The sequence below is a fragment of the Euprymna scolopes genome, chromosome 24 (assembly GCF_053919585.1).
Source record: "Euprymna scolopes isolate OS-2025 chromosome 24, ASM5391958v1, whole genome shotgun sequence".
NCBI lineage: Eukaryota > Metazoa > Mollusca > Cephalopoda > Sepiida > Sepiolidae > Euprymna > Euprymna scolopes.
In genome coordinates this window covers 94913568-94931067 of record NC_136505.1, presented here as the reverse complement: position 1 = coordinate 94931067, position 17500 = coordinate 94913568, and the positions used below count along the sequence as shown (strand labels likewise).

General features: G+C 31.8%; 1 protein-coding gene across 1 annotated transcript in view; it reads left to right on the top strand.

Annotated features, from left to right (window-relative positions):
* The window catches only part of LOC145246534 (voltage-dependent calcium channel gamma-5 subunit-like), a 122107-nt gene that overhangs the window by 9143 nt on the left and 95464 nt on the right, over positions 1 to 17500 (top strand). The window contains exon 2 of the mRNA XM_080108140.1: positions 1905 to 2006. Within this exon, the coding sequence (XP_079964266.1) occupies positions 1905 to 2006 (102 nt within the window). The remainder of the gene's footprint in view (positions 1 to 1904; positions 2007 to 17500) is intronic.

The window sequence follows — 17500 nt, the reverse complement described above, 5'->3', positions numbered from 1 at the left end:
ATCAAATTTCGAGTCTGTAGACTAAAAGTTGACAGAGTTATTGCGTAGGGAAATATACACAGACACACAGACACGTTTACTTTTATAGATAGATAGATAGATAGATAGATAGATAGATAGACGGCGAAATCACGTTGACACACTGGTTCTCGCCAGATCACCGAAGTTAAACAACGTTTAACTTGGCCAGTACCAGATGGGTAATCATTTGGGAAAGCGGGGCGCTGTATGTATCGCGAGGTAAAATACCAGGTTGAGAAACTGGCGTGGTCTATCCTTCTCTCGAGGGTGGATGGGCCTCTCTTAGGCGCCCCGTCTATTGATAGTGTCCCGATGAGTCCCCAGCTAAAGCAGGAAAACAATCGATTTGATTGAATAAATAGGCGATTTCACCGATTTTGATGGCAATAAAAATATGGGAGTGTGGAACATTCGTTGATCATTATTTAATCCCGGGCAACGTCGCGTCTCCCTGCTAGTTATTAGTATAAAAAAATGAGTACTGATCAAGAACCTGACCCAAGGCCGTCAAATATATAGATGACTTCGAATATTTCCGCAGCCGCATTGCATCCACCGAAAACGACGTTCAGGTCAAAATAATCAAGACTTGGCGTGCACTTAAACAGCTGAACGTTATATCGAAATCTGCCTTCTAGAAACAGACCAAGAAAACCTTTTTAAGGCCGTAGTGGAGACGGTGTTGCTTTACAGTTCACTAGCATGGACTCTCAGTAAAAACTTGAAAGTAAGTTAGATGCAACTCACACTAGAATGCTCCGGGCATTGTTAAACTTAAACTGGAAAACGCACCCAACTATTAGTCGTCTGTATAGTCGGTTGCTCAGGATCTCTTCAGTAATAAGAAAAAAACAAGAACACGATATGCCGGACATTGCTGCAGAAGAAAAGATGAGGTCGTTAGTGATGTGGTACTGTGGGATTCTGAATACAGAACCGCTAAAGTTAATGGAAAATTTGCGGGAAAAAGTCGGCGCGAACACAACTAGACAATAAATTCAAAAAACTAAAAACAAAACGCAAGAAGATAAGGCTTATATATTATTCCTTAATTGGAATTCATTTTTGAGATGAGCATTATATATATATTAATTCATTTTTTATTTCGGACTATTATTCTCATCTTTATTAGTTGTTGTTTTTTTTCATCTTTTATTGGTTTGTTTATTCACAACGTTTCAGCCAACTATTCCTCTGGCCTTCGTCAGGTGGTAACCGCGACGGATAGGAACTTCGAATATCCTAACTGCATTCTCAGCCATCACTGCCATCCGTAGTTTTTGTCGTCTCGCCACATTTTTGGCCAAGTAAACCTCTGGCACTCTTTGGGTGAGATTGAAACCGCTATCTTCAGACAATGCTCATCTGGACCAGTAGAGACTCAAGGTCTCTATCCACTGCGCCACGGGCCCCGAAGGGCGATCAAGGTTGGATTCTTTGATCTTATAAATCCACGTTTATTTATTATCTGATCTTCCATAGTCGGGTCCGTACCGATTATATTTTTTGTTTGTTTTTTCTTGTTTTTGTTGTTTTTTTTCTGTGTTTTTTGCGTTACTTTTTTTTTTTTTAGTGGTGGCAGGGTTGAACGACGAAAACAATTTTTCATGAAAACAACTATGATCGAAAACTTTTTTTTCCAGAATAGTATCAGACAAGTTATTTTTTCTTTATTAAAGAAAACCATCATCTGTTCATTGCTGCTTTTCCGACAGTTTACCGTATACTGCCGGAAGATGCCGACGTGATTTTAGATCGGGTTCTGGATCAGTACCGAAAGATTCGTAAGGTTACGCAATAAATCTCCGACAAAATCGAATCCTTTTTTATGTGTGTATTGAACTAAAATCTCATATTTTGTTTCCATTTTGTTCTATTTGCAGAGGCCGATGATGAAAACGAACCAACATATTGTTCAAATATTGAATACTATAAACAAGGTTACGAACGTATAGAAGACGCCACAACTTCCATGGCTATAATACGTGAGTAAAAAAGTATTTACCACTAAACAATATTCACATTTTTTTAACTATTTCTTAAGCTCCTGTAAACTAATTTTGAGATTGGAGATAGAATATTATTTACTTTTTCCACATTATTTTCTTTTTACTTTTTTTTGGGGGGGGGGGCTTTTTTGTTTGTTTTGTTGGATTTTTTTTTGTTTTTGTTGTTTTTTATTTTTTGTCGTTGTTTTTTTTGGGGGGTGTTCGTTTTTGTTTTTGTTTTGGGGATTTTTTTTGGGGGGGAGGGGAGCTGTGATTTTTTTGTTTTGCTTTTGTTTTTTTTTCTGTCGTTTTTTTTTGTTGTTGTTTTTGTTCTTGTTCTTTTTTGTTTTTGGTTTTGCTGGGTTTTTTTGGTTGTTTTTTTTTTGCAAACTAATTTTGAAATTGGAGATAGAATATTATTTAATTTTTCCACATTATTTTCTTTTTACTTTTGTTTTTTCGGCTTTTTTTGTTGTTTTCTGGGGTTTTGATGCTTGTTTTGTTGGGTTTTTTGTTTTTTGTTTTTTATTTGTGTCGTTGTTTTTGTTTTTGCTTTTTGGATTTTTGTTTTTCTGTTTTTTGTTTTAGGGATTTGGGGGGGATTTTTTTGTTTGTTTTTGGGAGGGGTTCTTGCTTTTGTTTTTTATTCTGTCATTGTTTTTTGTTTTTGTTCTTGTTTTTTTCTGGGTTTTTTGTGTTTTTTGCGTTATTTTTTTGTCTTGTTCGACAGCCTTATAACTCTTGCTTTCCTTATTTTGCCTTTTTGTCCTCACATTCCATGAGCAATGCTTCTGACAAAGGGAGAAACTTGCTGTTTTCTGGTCGAAGTTTATCTGTCTTAAACTTATAATTGGCTTGTTTTTACTTTCAAATAGCGTTTCATTTTTTAGCTGCTTACATTAAGCAGGTTCATACCTTGTCTGCAGCGATTTTCATAAAAACACAAAGAAATCATACTATTTGGATTTTTTGGCCTACTGCCCTCATCTTGAGTGTCATTTTCACAACGTATCAGTCGATGTAACCTCCGATCTTCTTCAGGTGCATCTTGTCGAACTCGGAAATGTTTTAGTAAAACTCGAGAATCTGGCGCAACAACAAAATCAGTTGCACTCTGCTGTATATATCAGTGTAGTAGATACAGAAAACAGAGCCTTTGAGTCGCCGTCGACTATGGTCGATCACTTTTCTTTTGTAGAAATAAAGGCACAATTAATATAAATAAGTAACATCGAAGTTTTAAAGACTCGTCAATTCAAACTGCTTAGTGTTTATAGAAATTCTATTTGCAGCTTAAGCGTGATAGACAAACAGAGTCTCTCATGGAAACGCTTTTTTTTTTTTAATATGGTCGTCACATGTTAAGACTCGGTACCCACACGTTGTGTGCATTCATTCGCAAGAAAATAAAGATAATGAAAAATTCGACTCACTCTTTTTTTTTCAATTGAAACAGCAGACATTTATTTACAGGTACTTTCTAGAATAACGCCTTGTCTCTTGTTCAAAAGTTTCCTCTTGCTACAATGTGCTTAACAAGTCTCTACTCTGTCGAACACGCGTTACTTTGTCTTTGTCCGGCCATGTTTAGGACGCGTCTTTTCCTGTCGCTCGTGGCAACGTCTCTCTCTCTCTCTCTCTCTCTCTCTCTCTCTCTCTCTCTCTCTCTCTCTCTCCCTGTTTTTCTTTTTATAGAATCTTTTTCTTCCCTTCTTCCTCGCTTCGACGTCACACACACAGCTCGATCATTTTTATACGTTGGTTGTTACTGATGCAATACATGCGTCCGCGCTCTGTTACATATGTCAAAATGAAACTAATGTGTGCGCGTTAAGTTTTTCAGTAGAAATGCTATTCCAAACTGGAATGTGACAGACCAATAAAAATTCTCTAACATTTTTGGAGTATTACGAGCCAACAAAAGTTCCATTTCAAACGTAAGCATAACAAACCAAGGAAAAATGCTATTTCTTACATAGGTATGACAGGCTAACGAAAATACTATCTAAAACTTAAGCATGGGTAACTAACGTAAATGGCATTTGAAATGTTAGCTTGGCAGATCAACGAAAATGCTATTCGAAACTTTGTAACATTGTATACTTTTACAAATGCGACCGACACATTCTATACAGCCAACATTGAAAAGAGACCAAGACAAAGAATAACTCGAACTCACTTTTTCGTTTGTAACAACATTTATTTTTTTTAATTCTCCTGCCACGTGTGACTTCTCGTTACGGTCGTGACGTTCCCACTTTTCTAACCTAATCGTCTTCTCTCCTGTGAGCGTCCTCTCTAACATGCCGCCTCTTTCTCTCTCTCTCCCTCTCTCTCCCTCTCTCTCTCTCTCCCTCTCTCTCTCTCTCTCTCTCTCTCTCCCTCTCTCTTTATAGTGTTTTTCCTTATTTTACCATGACGGCTCGGTATTTGTATATAGCCGCCAGAGTTGCTTTGTTACAAATCAAGTATGCCAGCCCAATAAAAATAATATTTGAAATTTAAACATGTCAGGACAACGAAAATGCTATTTGAAAGTTACATTTCAAGTTTAATATTTTGTTCGTTTATGAGATATTTAGCGAAGGACGGCGCTATTGCTTCTCTCATCATAATCGTTCTGACCCTCATAAGGCCGCAATTGAAATAAATAGCTCTCGATTTAGGAAAGCCCCATGTCTTAACAAGCTTCTGGAACTGACCTTCACACTTGATCTGAAATGGAACTCATACATCAAATCTGTTGCCAAGATCGCTGAAAAAATGGTTGGATCACTCTACCGCTCAAGTAGATATCTCACTGCTGATGTAATCCTCAATCTGTATAAGAGCCAGGTATGCCCTAAAATGGATTACTGTTGCGACATCTGGGCAGGAGCTGCTCGGCGCGCCTTATCCTGCCTCGATAGAATTCAAAACCGGCTTCGAAATCTAGCAGGCGATGCCCTTTTCTCTTCCTGCGACCTTTTTTTCCACAGAAGAGACGTTGCGAGCCTGTCTCCGCTCTATCATTATTTTCATGGCAAGTGCTCGTCTGAGCTCTAATCTATGGTCCCCCTTACCAAACTTTCACAAAAAGTACTCGACAAGCTACAACCACTATATATGATATCCTCCACACTCTATCTGTGCCTAAATCTAAACACAGCTTCCATGAACAGAGCTTCTTTCCCAGAACTGCCCGCCTGTGGAACGCTGTTCCACTGGCCTGCTTCCCAGTTGAATAGAACATGGTAAACTTCAAATCCAATGTAAACAAATTCTTGTTGAGCTGTACCCATAAATAATCAAATTCTACCCAATTTACACCATTAACTCTTACTACACTACCACCTTGCATTCATTAATCCTCATCCTTCTAGCCTTGATACGTTGTAACTCCGGTATATATAAAAAAAAGAAAGAAACCCGTTGTGGGTTTTTTTTTTAAGTAGTGTATGAACCGAATTTAAGCAAGTCGACATAGCGTATATGATTCAAGAGGTAATAATCGCAAAGGGAGATAACTCATGCATTATTTGTTTTATAGCTTTCGGAAATTCTACGAGTTTTTTTCTTAATACGATTTTAGATAAATAAATCGGTTTCGGTATTGGACAGCAAGAATAAATAATTTCTTTGCTTACGTTTAGATTTCTGAGCCTCGAAACCATTGAATTGCGTGCTGTTGAATTGCATTGAAATCCCAAGGAAAAGTGAATATTTCACGAGAAAAGGATTATTTTTATATAATCTAGATTCTTTCCTTTTTTATATAGATGACAGGACATTAATATTGTAGTTCATGATGTATTTTCTTGAGTTTATTATCATTTATAGGATGGCGAAGTTCTTGTAATATTACGAATTGTGAACAGCAATATCTAAGGTAGATAGTGGACCTTGGGTTTACTCTCGCTTCCTTTTTGTTGTCCTTTAGTCCTCAGATTCCATGAGCGATGTTTTTGACAATGGAGGAAAATTGCAGTTTTCTGACTTGAAATCTATCTATATGACCGTGGAGAGTGTAAAGTTGACATTGGGTTTACTTTCGTTGGCTCATAACTCTCGATTTCTTTCATTTTAGTCCTTTAGTCCTCAGATTCCATAAGTGATGTTTCTGGCAAAAAGGGAAAAAGTATTGTTCTCTGGATCGGAATCTATCCACGTAACACTTATCTTTTACATTTTAGTGGTATTTTAGATACTTACATCAAGCGGCTACATACCTTGTCTGGGGTGGTTTCTGTATATACCGTGGTGTGCCAAAATAATGGAAAGTTTGCATCAATTACTAGGTGTTTAGAACCTATAAAAGTTGAGAATTTACTAAAATGTTGGTTTGATGTTTTCAGTAGGATAAGAGTCTTTCTGGTGTGCTCCCAGTAATCTCTATAGGGCCTTTAGTAGGAAAAAAAAACGTGCTGATACATTATCTTTTATGGACCCCCCCCCCCCGCTTTCCAGCACTATATAATTCAGTTACACTATATTATATGTTCTGATTAATAAATAATATAGTGCTTATTTAGAATCACAATTGATTAAAACAACAAAAATATAGAAAAATCTTTATAATGTACTGTATGTACTCGTCACAAAACGAAGATGTCATATTTCAAAAATCACGTAACTTTATCAATATTTTTTTTATTAAAAAATCAGATTTAACGATTTTTATCGACTAAAAAGATTTCATTATTTTGAGTGTAGTTGAATTGAATTGGCGCCCTTGAATTTCTGCAAAATACAAAAACAATATGGCTGCTCTCGGCCTCCTCATTTCTTCCTAATAGAATAAAATATTAGAATAGCAGTCCGAATAATGCAAATGATAATAACCAAATCCAATTTCTTTTTTTTTTTTTTTTACTCATTTTTCTCTCTTTTTTAAACTCAAAATTGAAATCATTAAAAAAATTCAATTCATTGAAAAATATAAATAAAAATGTCAGTATTGGTTTTGAAAAGCTAGGAGAAATGGCATGTGCGCTGGCTAGTAATGAAACATTTTTTTAAGAATGGCTAGTAATGAAACATTATTTAAAAATGGCTAGTCATGGAACATTTTTTAAATGGCTAGTAATGGACATTTTTTTTAAAAAATGGCTAGTAATGGACATTTTTTTTAAATGGCTAGTAATGGACATTTTTTTTTTTAAATTGCTAGTAATGGACATTTTTTAAAAATGGCTAGTAATGGAACATTTTTTTTAAATGGCTAGTAATGGAACATTTTTTTTTAAATGGCTAGTAATGGACATTTTTTTTAAATGGCTAGTAATGGACATTTTTTTTTTTAAATTGCTAGTAATGGACATTTTTTAAAAATGGCTAGTAATGGAACATTTTTTTTAAATGGCTAGTAATGGAACATTTTTTTTAAATGGCTAGTAATGGAACATTTTTTTTTTTAAATGGCTAGTATTGGACATTTTTTTTAAATGGCTAGTAATGGACATTTTTTTAAAAAATTGCTAGTAATGGACATTTTTTAAAAATGGCTAGTAATGGAACATTTTTAAAAATGGTTAGTAATGGAACATTTTTCTTTAAAAAATGGCTAGTAATGGACATTTTTTTAAAATGGCTAGTAATGGAACATTTTTTTATAAATGACTAGTAATGGAACATTTTTTATAAAAAAAATAGCTAGTAATGGAACATTTTTTAAAAATGGCTAGTAATGGAGCATTTTTTAAAATGGTTAGTAATGGAACATATTTTTAAAAAATGGCTAGTAATGGAACATTTTTTTAAGAATGGCTAGTAATGGAACATTTTTTAAAAATGGCTAGTAATGGAACATTTTTTAAAATGGTTAGTAATGGAACATTTTTTAAAATGGTTAGTAATGGAACATTTTTTTAAAAAATGGCTAGTAATGGAACATTTTGTTAAAAAATGGCTAGTAATGGAACATTTTTTTAAGAATGGCTAGTAATGGAACATTTTTTTTAAAAAATGGCTAGTAATGGAACATTTTTTTTTAAATGGCTAGTAATTGAACATTTTTTTAAAAAATGGCTAGTAATGGAACATTTTTTTAAAAAATGGCTAGTAATGGAACATTTTTTTAAGAATGGCTAGTAATGGAACATTTTTTTAAAAAATGGCTAGTAATGGAACATTTTTTTAAAAAATGGCTAGTAATGGAACATTTTTTTAAAAAATGGCTAGTAATGGAACATTTTTTTAAGAATGGCTAGTAATGTAACATTTTTTTAAAAAATGGCTAGTAATGGAACATTTTTTAAGAATGGCTAGTAATGGAACATTTTTTTAAGAATGGCTAGTAATGGAACATTTTTTTAAAAAATGGCTAGTAATGGAACATTTTTTTTAAAAATGGCTAGTAATGGAACATATTTTTAAGAATGGCTAGTAATGGGAGATTTTTTTAAAAAATGGCTAGTAATGGAACATTTTTTTAAAAAATGGCTAGTAATGGAACATTTTTTAAAAAATGGCTAGTAATGGAAGATTTTTTTTTAAATGGCTAGTAATGGACATTTTTTTAAAAAATGGCTAGTAATGGAACATTTTTTTAAAAAATGGCTAGTAATGAAACATTTTTTTAAATGGCTAGTAATGGAACATTGTTTAAAATGGTAAGTAATGGAACATTTTTTAAAATGGTAAGTAATGGAACATTTTTTAAAATGGTAAGTAATGGAACATTTTTTATAAAAAAATAGCTAGTAATGGAACATTTTTTTAAAAAATGGCTAGTAATGGAACATTTTTTTAAAAAATGGCTAGTAATGGAACATTTTTTTTTTAAATTGCTAGTAATAGAACATTTTTTAAGAATGGCAAGTAATGGAACATTTTTTAAGAATGGCTAGTAATGGAACATTTTTTTAAGAATGGCTAGTAATGGAACATTTTTTTAAAAATGGCTAGTAATGGAACATTTTTTAAAATGGTTAGTAATGGAACATTTTTTAAGAATGGCTAGTAATGGAACATTTTTTAAGAATGGCTAGTAATGGAACATTTTTTTAAAAATGGCTAGTAATGGAACATTTTTTTAAGAATGGCTAGTAATGGAACATTTTTTAAGAATGGCTAGTAATGGAACATTTTTTTAAAAAATGGCTAGTAATGGAACATTTTTTACAAAAATGGCTAGTAATGGAACATTTTTTAAAAAATGGCTAGTAATGGCACAATTTTTTAAAAAATGGCTAGTAATGGAACATTTTTTTAAGAATGGCAAGTAATAGAACATTTATATAAAATAGCTAGTAATGGAACATTTTTTTAAATGGCTAGTAATGGAACATTTTTTTTTAAATTGCTAGTAATGGAACATTTTTTAAAAGAGTGGCTAGTAATGGAACATTTATTTAAGAATGGCTAGTAATAGAACATTTTTTTTAAAATGGCTAGTAATGGAACATTTTTTAAAATGGTTAGTAATGGAACATTTTTTAAGAATTGCTAGTAATGAAACATTTTTTAAAAATGGCTAGTAATGGAACATTTTTTTAAAAATGGCTAGTAATGGAACATTTTTTTTAGAATGGCTAGTAATGGAACATTTTTTTAAAAAATGGCTAGTAATGGAACATTTTTTTAAAAATGGCTAGTAATGGAACATTTTTTTTAAAAATTGCTAGTAATGGAACATGTTTTTAAGAATGGCTAGTAATAGAACATTTATTTAAAATAGCTAGTAATGGAACATTTTTTTAAATGGCTAGTAATGGAACATTTTTTTAAGAATGGCTAGTATGGAACATTTTTTTTAAGAATGGCTAGTAATGGAACATTTTTTTTAAAAATTGCTAGTAATGGAACATTTTTTTAAAAAATGGCTAGTAATGGAACATTTTTTTAAAAATTGCTAGTAATGGAACATTTTTTTAAGAATGGCTAGTAATGGAACATTTTTTTAAGAATGGCTAGTATGGAACATTTTTTTTAAGAATGGCTAGTAATGGAACATTTTTTTAAGAATGGCTAGTAATGGAACATTTTTTTAAATAGCTAGTAATGGAACATTTTTTTAAATGGCTAGTAATGGAACATTTTTTTAAGAATGGCTAGTATGGAACATTTTTTTTAAGAATGGCTAGTAATGGAACATTTTTTTAAAAAATTGCTAGTAATGGAACATTTTTTAAAAAAATGGCTAGTAATGGAACATTTTTTTAAAAATGGCTAGTAATGGAACATTTTTTAAATGGCTAGTAATGGAACATTTTTTTAAAAAATAGCGAGTAATGGAACATTTTTAAAAAAAATGGCTAGTAATAGAAACTTTTATTTAAAATAGCTAGTAATGGAACATTTTTTTAAATGGCTAGTAATGGAACATTTTTTTAAATGGCTAGTAATGGAACATTTTTTTAAATGGCTAGTAATGGAACATTTTTTTTAAGAATGGCTAGTATGGAACATTTTTTTAAGAATGGCTAGTAATGGAACATTTTTTTTAAAAATTGCTAGTAATGGAACATTTTTTTAAAAAATGGCTAGTAATGGAACATTTTTTTAAAAATGGCTAGTAATGGAACATTTTTTTTTAAATTGCTAGTAATGGAACATTTTTTTAAGAATGGCTAGTAATAGAACATTTATTTAAAATAGCTAGTAATGGAACATTTTTTTAAATGGCTAGTACTGGAACATTGTTTAAAAAAATGGCTAGTAATAGAACATTTATTTAAAATAGCTAGTAATGGAACATTTTTTAAATGGCTAGTAATGGAACATTTTTTAAATGGCTAGTAATGGAACATTTTTTTAAGAATGGCTAGTAATGGAACATTTTTTAAAAAATTGCTAGTAATGGAACATTTTGTAAATGGCTAGTAATAGAACATTTTTTTAAATAGCTAGTAATGGAACATTTTTTAAATGGCTAGTAATGGAACATTTTTTTAAGAATGGCTAGTATGGAACATTTTTTTAAGAATGGCTAGTAATGGAACATTTTTTTAAAAAATTGCTAGTAATGGAACATTTTTTTAAAAATGGCTAGTAATGGAACATTTTTTAAAGAATGGCTAGTATGGAACATTTTTTTTAAGAATGGCTAGTAATGGAACATTTTTTTTTTAAATTGCTAGTAATGGAACATTTTTTTAAAAAATTGCTAGTAATGGAACATTTTTTTTTAATTTCTAGTAATGGAACATTTTTTTTTAAAATGGCTAGTAATGGAACATTTTTTTAAAAATGGCTAGTAATGGAACATTTTTTAAAAAATGGCTAGTAATGAAACATTTTTTAAAAATGGCTAGTAATGGAACATTTTTTTAAAAATGGCTAGTAATGGAACATTTTTTAAAAAATTGCTAGTAATGGAGCATTTTTTTAAAAAATTGCTAGTAATGGAACATTTTTTTAAAAAATTGCTAGTAATGGAACATTTTTTTAAAAAATTGCTAGTAATGGAACATTTGTTTTAAAAATTGCTAGGAATGGAACATTTTTTTAAGAATGGCTAGTAATGGAACATTTTTTTTTTAAATTGCTAGTAATGGAACATATTTTTAAGAATGGCTAGTAATAGAACATTTACTTAAAATAGCTAGTAATGGAACATTTTTTAAATTGCTAGTAATGGAACATTTTTTTAAGAATGGCTAGTAATGGAACATTTTTTTTTAAATGTCTAGTAATGGAACATTTTTTTTAAAAAATGGCTAGTAATGGAACATTTTTTTAAAAAATTGCTAGTAATAGAACATTTTTTTAAGAATGGCTAGTAATGGAACATTTTTTTTAATTGCTAGTAATGGAACATTTTTCTAAAAAATGGCTAGTAATAGAACATTTATTTAAAATAGCTAGTAATGGAACATTTTTTTAAGAATGGCTAGTAATGGAACATTTCTTTTAAAAATTGCTAGTAATGAAACATTTTTTTAAGAATGGCTAGTAATGGAACATTTTTTTAAGAATGGCTAGTAATGGAACATTTTTTTTTAAATGGCTAGTAATGGAACATTTTTTTAAAAAATCGCTAGTAATAAAACATTTTTTTTAATGGCTAGTAATGGAACATTTGTTAAATTGCTAGTAATGGAACATTTTTTTAAGAATGGCTAGTAATGGAACATTTTTTTAAGAATGGCTAGTAATGGAACATTTTTTAGGAATGGTTAGTAATGGAACATTTTTTTAAAAATGGCTAGTAATGGAACATTTTTTTAAAAAATTGCTAGTAATGGAACATTTTTTTAAAAAATCGCTAGTAATAAAACATTTTTTTTGATGGCTAATAATGAAACATTTTTAAGAATGGCTAGTAATGGAACATTTTTTAATAAAATTGCTAGTAATGGAACATTTTTTTAAAAATGGCTAGTAATAAAACATTTTTTTTTAAAATGGCTAGTAATGGAACATTTTTTTTTTAAAGGGCTAGTAATGAAACATTTTTTAAAAATGGCTAGTAATGAAAAATTTTTTTAGAATGGCTGGTAATAAAACATTTTTTTAAATGGCTAGTAATGGAACATTTTTTTAAAAATGGCTAGTAATAAAACATTTTTTTAAGAATGCAACAAAAGTAAATGATAGAGAAAAGCTATTTTGTATATTTTTAATTTATATTTTTCTATTTCGTATATCTATTTTTACGTGCAATGAATTTAGCACATCCATGACGTTATGGCGTTTTACATTTTATTCTGCAATTAATAAAAAAAAACTAGTTTTAAAAGACTATCCGTTTTTTTATGGTGTGTATAACATTTCTTAGTAGTTTTTTTTGTGTTTTTGTTTCACAACATGTCAAGCATATTTAGTAGCTTTCTGAGATGAGGATTATGTATTCGATTATTGCTCAGCATTTCAAACGGAAACCTTCTTTATCTACGGAGGTAGTATGCTCTCGTTCCGTCACCCATTATCAGATAGACGTCCTAAGAAATTCGCAATTGCGCTTTGAGTGTTGTAACAAAGTGCATACGAGTGTGTGGGGAAATATCATCAGCAGAGAAGGATTGCGAAGTGTTTAGCAGCAGCAGAAAAAGCGCATATGCAAATTTAGGAAGTGTGCGCGAGGTGGCGCGACCAGAAAAAGGAAAAAAGGACACCACGTGGTCGGAGAAAACTGGATGTGTAAAGTGAAAGGCGTGAAATGGTTGGCTGTGGCCGGCGTGAGGTCAGAGAAGAAAAATGCATACGTCAGGCGAGATGGACGATGACGAGAGACGGAAGAGTAAAGGCAATAAATGCTTGTGTTAAAAAAGAAAAAATGTCGACCCAGATTTTTATTTATTTCTTTTGTTTGTTTGCTTGTTTTTTTTTTTGTTTTTTGTTTTTTGTTTGTTTTTTTACATGGTAGTCACCTCTTATCAAGGCCTGGAAGCCACTTGGGGATAAGGGTTATTGTGTGCACAGTAATCAATGGGATAATATCGTAGTAACCGTTAGTATTGGAGATTTGATAAAGTGGCTTGCTTAAGGGGGAGGTTTATCAGGAATTTCTTTATGTTGGACTTGAAGACATCCAAGTTGTAGTCAGGTGGGAAACAGGCAAACGGAAGAGAGTTCCAGAGAATCTTCTTAACATAGGGAGGAGAGGGTGTTTTGTACCTATTCTGTACTTTAACCTTACAATTGAATTAAAAAAAAACATATAAAACTTTAATTAAACGTGGAAATACGATTTAAAAAATAGCGCGGATCACTCTCTGCATTAGCACCAACTTCTCAACTGCACTTGTGATGTTAGGCTGTATAAGGTGTTCACTTTGTGTTCCTTCTTTCATCAGATTTTTTCGATTATTGATTTTCGATACTTATCCGTTGCATTCCGATAAAAAAAACTATTTAAGAACACTCCCAGGCGCATAAAGTATCATCGTGTGAAAGTTCGTTTTATATAATGGCAGAGATAGAGATAGAGAGCGAATAGTGTTTTAACTAAGGAAATAGATTACTACAATTTATTACAAAAGGGCAGTCACGTTTCCATTCATTTTACTTTAATCGAAATTTTCAGAAATTAAGGGAACTCTTCTTAGATTAACATTTTATCTCTAGATACGCAGATATTCGAGGGTTCCATTAAATCTAACTAATAAAGAAAAACATTAATTTTCCCTCTTCCTGATTGATCAATTAACTATATTATAGATACAAACGGGACTCGTGGAAATTCCACAGAGGACTCATTCATATGTAATATATTTATGTTGGCATTCTGTAGATGTTCAGCGTAAATGGAAACGCTCTGATATTATCGTAGCTCTTTTGTCAAAACTGCAAATCTAAGCTAGCAAGGACGCCCGGAGTATCCCGGTCGTAAAGTACGCTTAAATACGATATTTTAATTCTTGTAGATTTCGTATATATTATTATAGAGTAAATGTTCTATCGATTTATATATATTGTAATGTTGCGATTTCAAAAATAAAATAATAAACCCGTATGACTTGGGTTCATCAGCTTGTATCGAAACCGAAACAAAAACTTATGAAAACACACACACACACACACACACACACACACACATATATATATATATATATATATATATATATATATATATATATATATATATATAACTTGAGTTCCTTCAAATCGACCGTTTTTTTTTGTTTTTTTTTGCTCATCATACTCCTTCAAACACCCGGGCAACGCCGGCTGAAATGCTAGTATATATATATATATATATATATATATATATATATATATATATATATATATATATATATATTACTGTTTTTTCACCCCAAACAAATCACTTTGTCACTAAGTCATAACGGGCTACTATTTGGAATTAAATTTGCAGGGGTACTATTTAGGGAGCTGACCAGCAAGATGTTCGTTCACATTACACTGGAATGTCTGCACGTCAGTACAGTCGGGGAAGTAGGAGCTTGGGAGGGAATTCCAAAGTCTAGCAGTTCAAGAAAAAAATCTATTTGAGTAGAAGTCTTTACGGCATCTAAGGATCTATACGCTGTAGGGATGGAACATTGTTGCCTATCTGGTTTGTCGGAGGTATTTACGTCGAGGAGAGCTTAGTGCTTTAAGACAATAAAAATTTCTGAAATATTCAAAACAACACAAAATTATCTGCATCTTTTAATTCAATTTTATTATTTTATTTTCCATAAAATATTCAAAATTTCTTTAGACTATATATATATATATATATATATATATATATATATATATATATATATATATATTGTGTACAGAAAGTTGTTAGTTGAGACAGATCATTGGTACCGTCGGTTTCAAGCCCGATAATAAGGCCCGTTTAAGGTATCCTTATCAAGCTCTATTCAGCCAATAGTCGTCGAAGAGACGAGCATTGGCTGAAGAGAGCTTGATAAGGATACCTTAAACGGACCTTATTATCGGGCTTGAAACCGACGGTACCAATGATCTGTCTCAACTAACAACTTTCTGTACACAAAATATAAATACGCTCTTACAATTTGGATTTTCCTTTTAATTGAGCACTCTACTGGAATTCTTTTTCCAAAAAGAACTAATCATATATATATATATATATATATATATATATATATATATATATATATATATATATATATATATATATATATATATATATATAGATAACTTGAGTTCCTTCAGCCGTAATCGTAATTTACATTTTAGTCGCTTCACATGTTGGGGCGTATTATTTGTAATTATTAATTTATTATTTAAATATTTTTATTTAAATATTATGTGCATAAAAGTAAGTTATCCATAGACATACATGTTTCGAAGTATCACTTCTCATCAGTATGGCTACACTGGTTATGGCTATTTGGAATATTTAGTCAAGATTTACGTGTACAATCAAGCCAAGTTGTCCTGCCCCAAAAATTGTATTATTATTATTATTATTATTATTATTATTATTATTATTATTATCATAATTATTATTACTACTACAGGGTGACCAAAAAAATCGGGCCCCACCTCTAATTAGGCCCCGTTTCTTAGTGTTTTGTCCGAATGAAATGAAACTTTTGTCATAACTACTTTATTAGATATTCGAAACATCACATCAAATCACTAGGGTCTTTTTTTTCTCCGTTTTACAGCATATGTTCTAGATGGCCTCCATTTAGCTTTTGTTTTTCTTTTGGAGTCACCCTGTATTATTATTATTATTATTGTTATTATTATTATTATTATTATTATTATTAATAATAATATTATTATTATTAATAATAATAATAATAATAATAATAATAATAATAATAATAATAATAATAATAATAATAATAATAATACTCAATAAATATTTTCACACAGGTCACCATAAAAGATTTCTGCCTGTAGTGTTCCCTGGATTCTGAGTGGCATATGTATTCCCACTTTCCCAGTACTCTCCACCTCTTTTGATAACCTTTTGCAAATGAATTTGCATCATCACAACAACCGCTTACCATTGATTTCGCGTTGGTAGCGATCATTGGTTTTCACTGGAATTTGGGTGACAATAAACCTCCCTAAAGTCTCATTCTTCTTTGCACTCATCCAGTGGTCTGGTTAATGCTTTCTATCCTAGGTCTTTCCATCTTTCTTGACTTACCTCGATTATTTGGTGTGGCACCAGATTATGCAGTTACTTTTTTGTGAGGAAGAGGGTGACTTACAATTAAACATGTTGCCATATCTGGGCAGGTGCTGCTAAAAACAGCCTATCCTGCCTTGACAGAGTACAAAATAGACTTCGTGGCTTAGTGGGGGATGCCCTTTTCTCTACCCTGCAACCTCTCTCCCACAGAAGAGATGTTGCGAGCCTATCCTTGTTTTATCGTTATTTCCATGGCAGGTGCTCGTCTGAACTCCAATCTCTGGTCCCCCCTCGCCAATCTTTCACGAAAAACACCCGTCTAGCTGAATCCACTGTGAAAAAATTCCCTCACTCTATATCTATGCCTAAATCAAAACGCGGATTCCATGAACAAAGCTTCTTTCTTAGAACTGCACGCCTGTGGAACTTTGTTCCGTCTGCCTGCTTCCCACCGGACTACAACTTGGATGTCTTCAAGTCCAATGTTAACAAATTCCTAATAAACCGCCCCCTTAAGTAAACCCTTCATGAAATCTCCACACTAACGTAATGTACTTGCAATAACCCTTATCCCTGAGTGGCTTCCGGGCCTTGATAAGTGGTGATCACTGTGTAAAAAAAAAACAATTTCAATTTCTTGATTCCATGTAATGTTTCTTTGTGCTTTACTTCTGTAGCAGTTTATATATGCCTAGCTAGTACATATGTATTATTCATCGCGTTCAAGTGTTCTGCTCAATATTTCAGCTGTTTTCATCATTGCTATCTGTGGGGCTATGAAAACAGCATATTCTTTTCATTGTTTTGACTCTGGAGTGTGTATCCAACTCAGTTAAACACAATTAATCAACCGAGAACCACATCACTCTGCATGAAAGCATATAAGATATCAATGGACATATACCTGAGAATGAAAACAAGGAAAAGAATATGCTGTTGTCATAGCCCTGGTTATCTGTTGTACCTTCTGATTCCAATTTTTTCCATTCTTTTTTCAAAG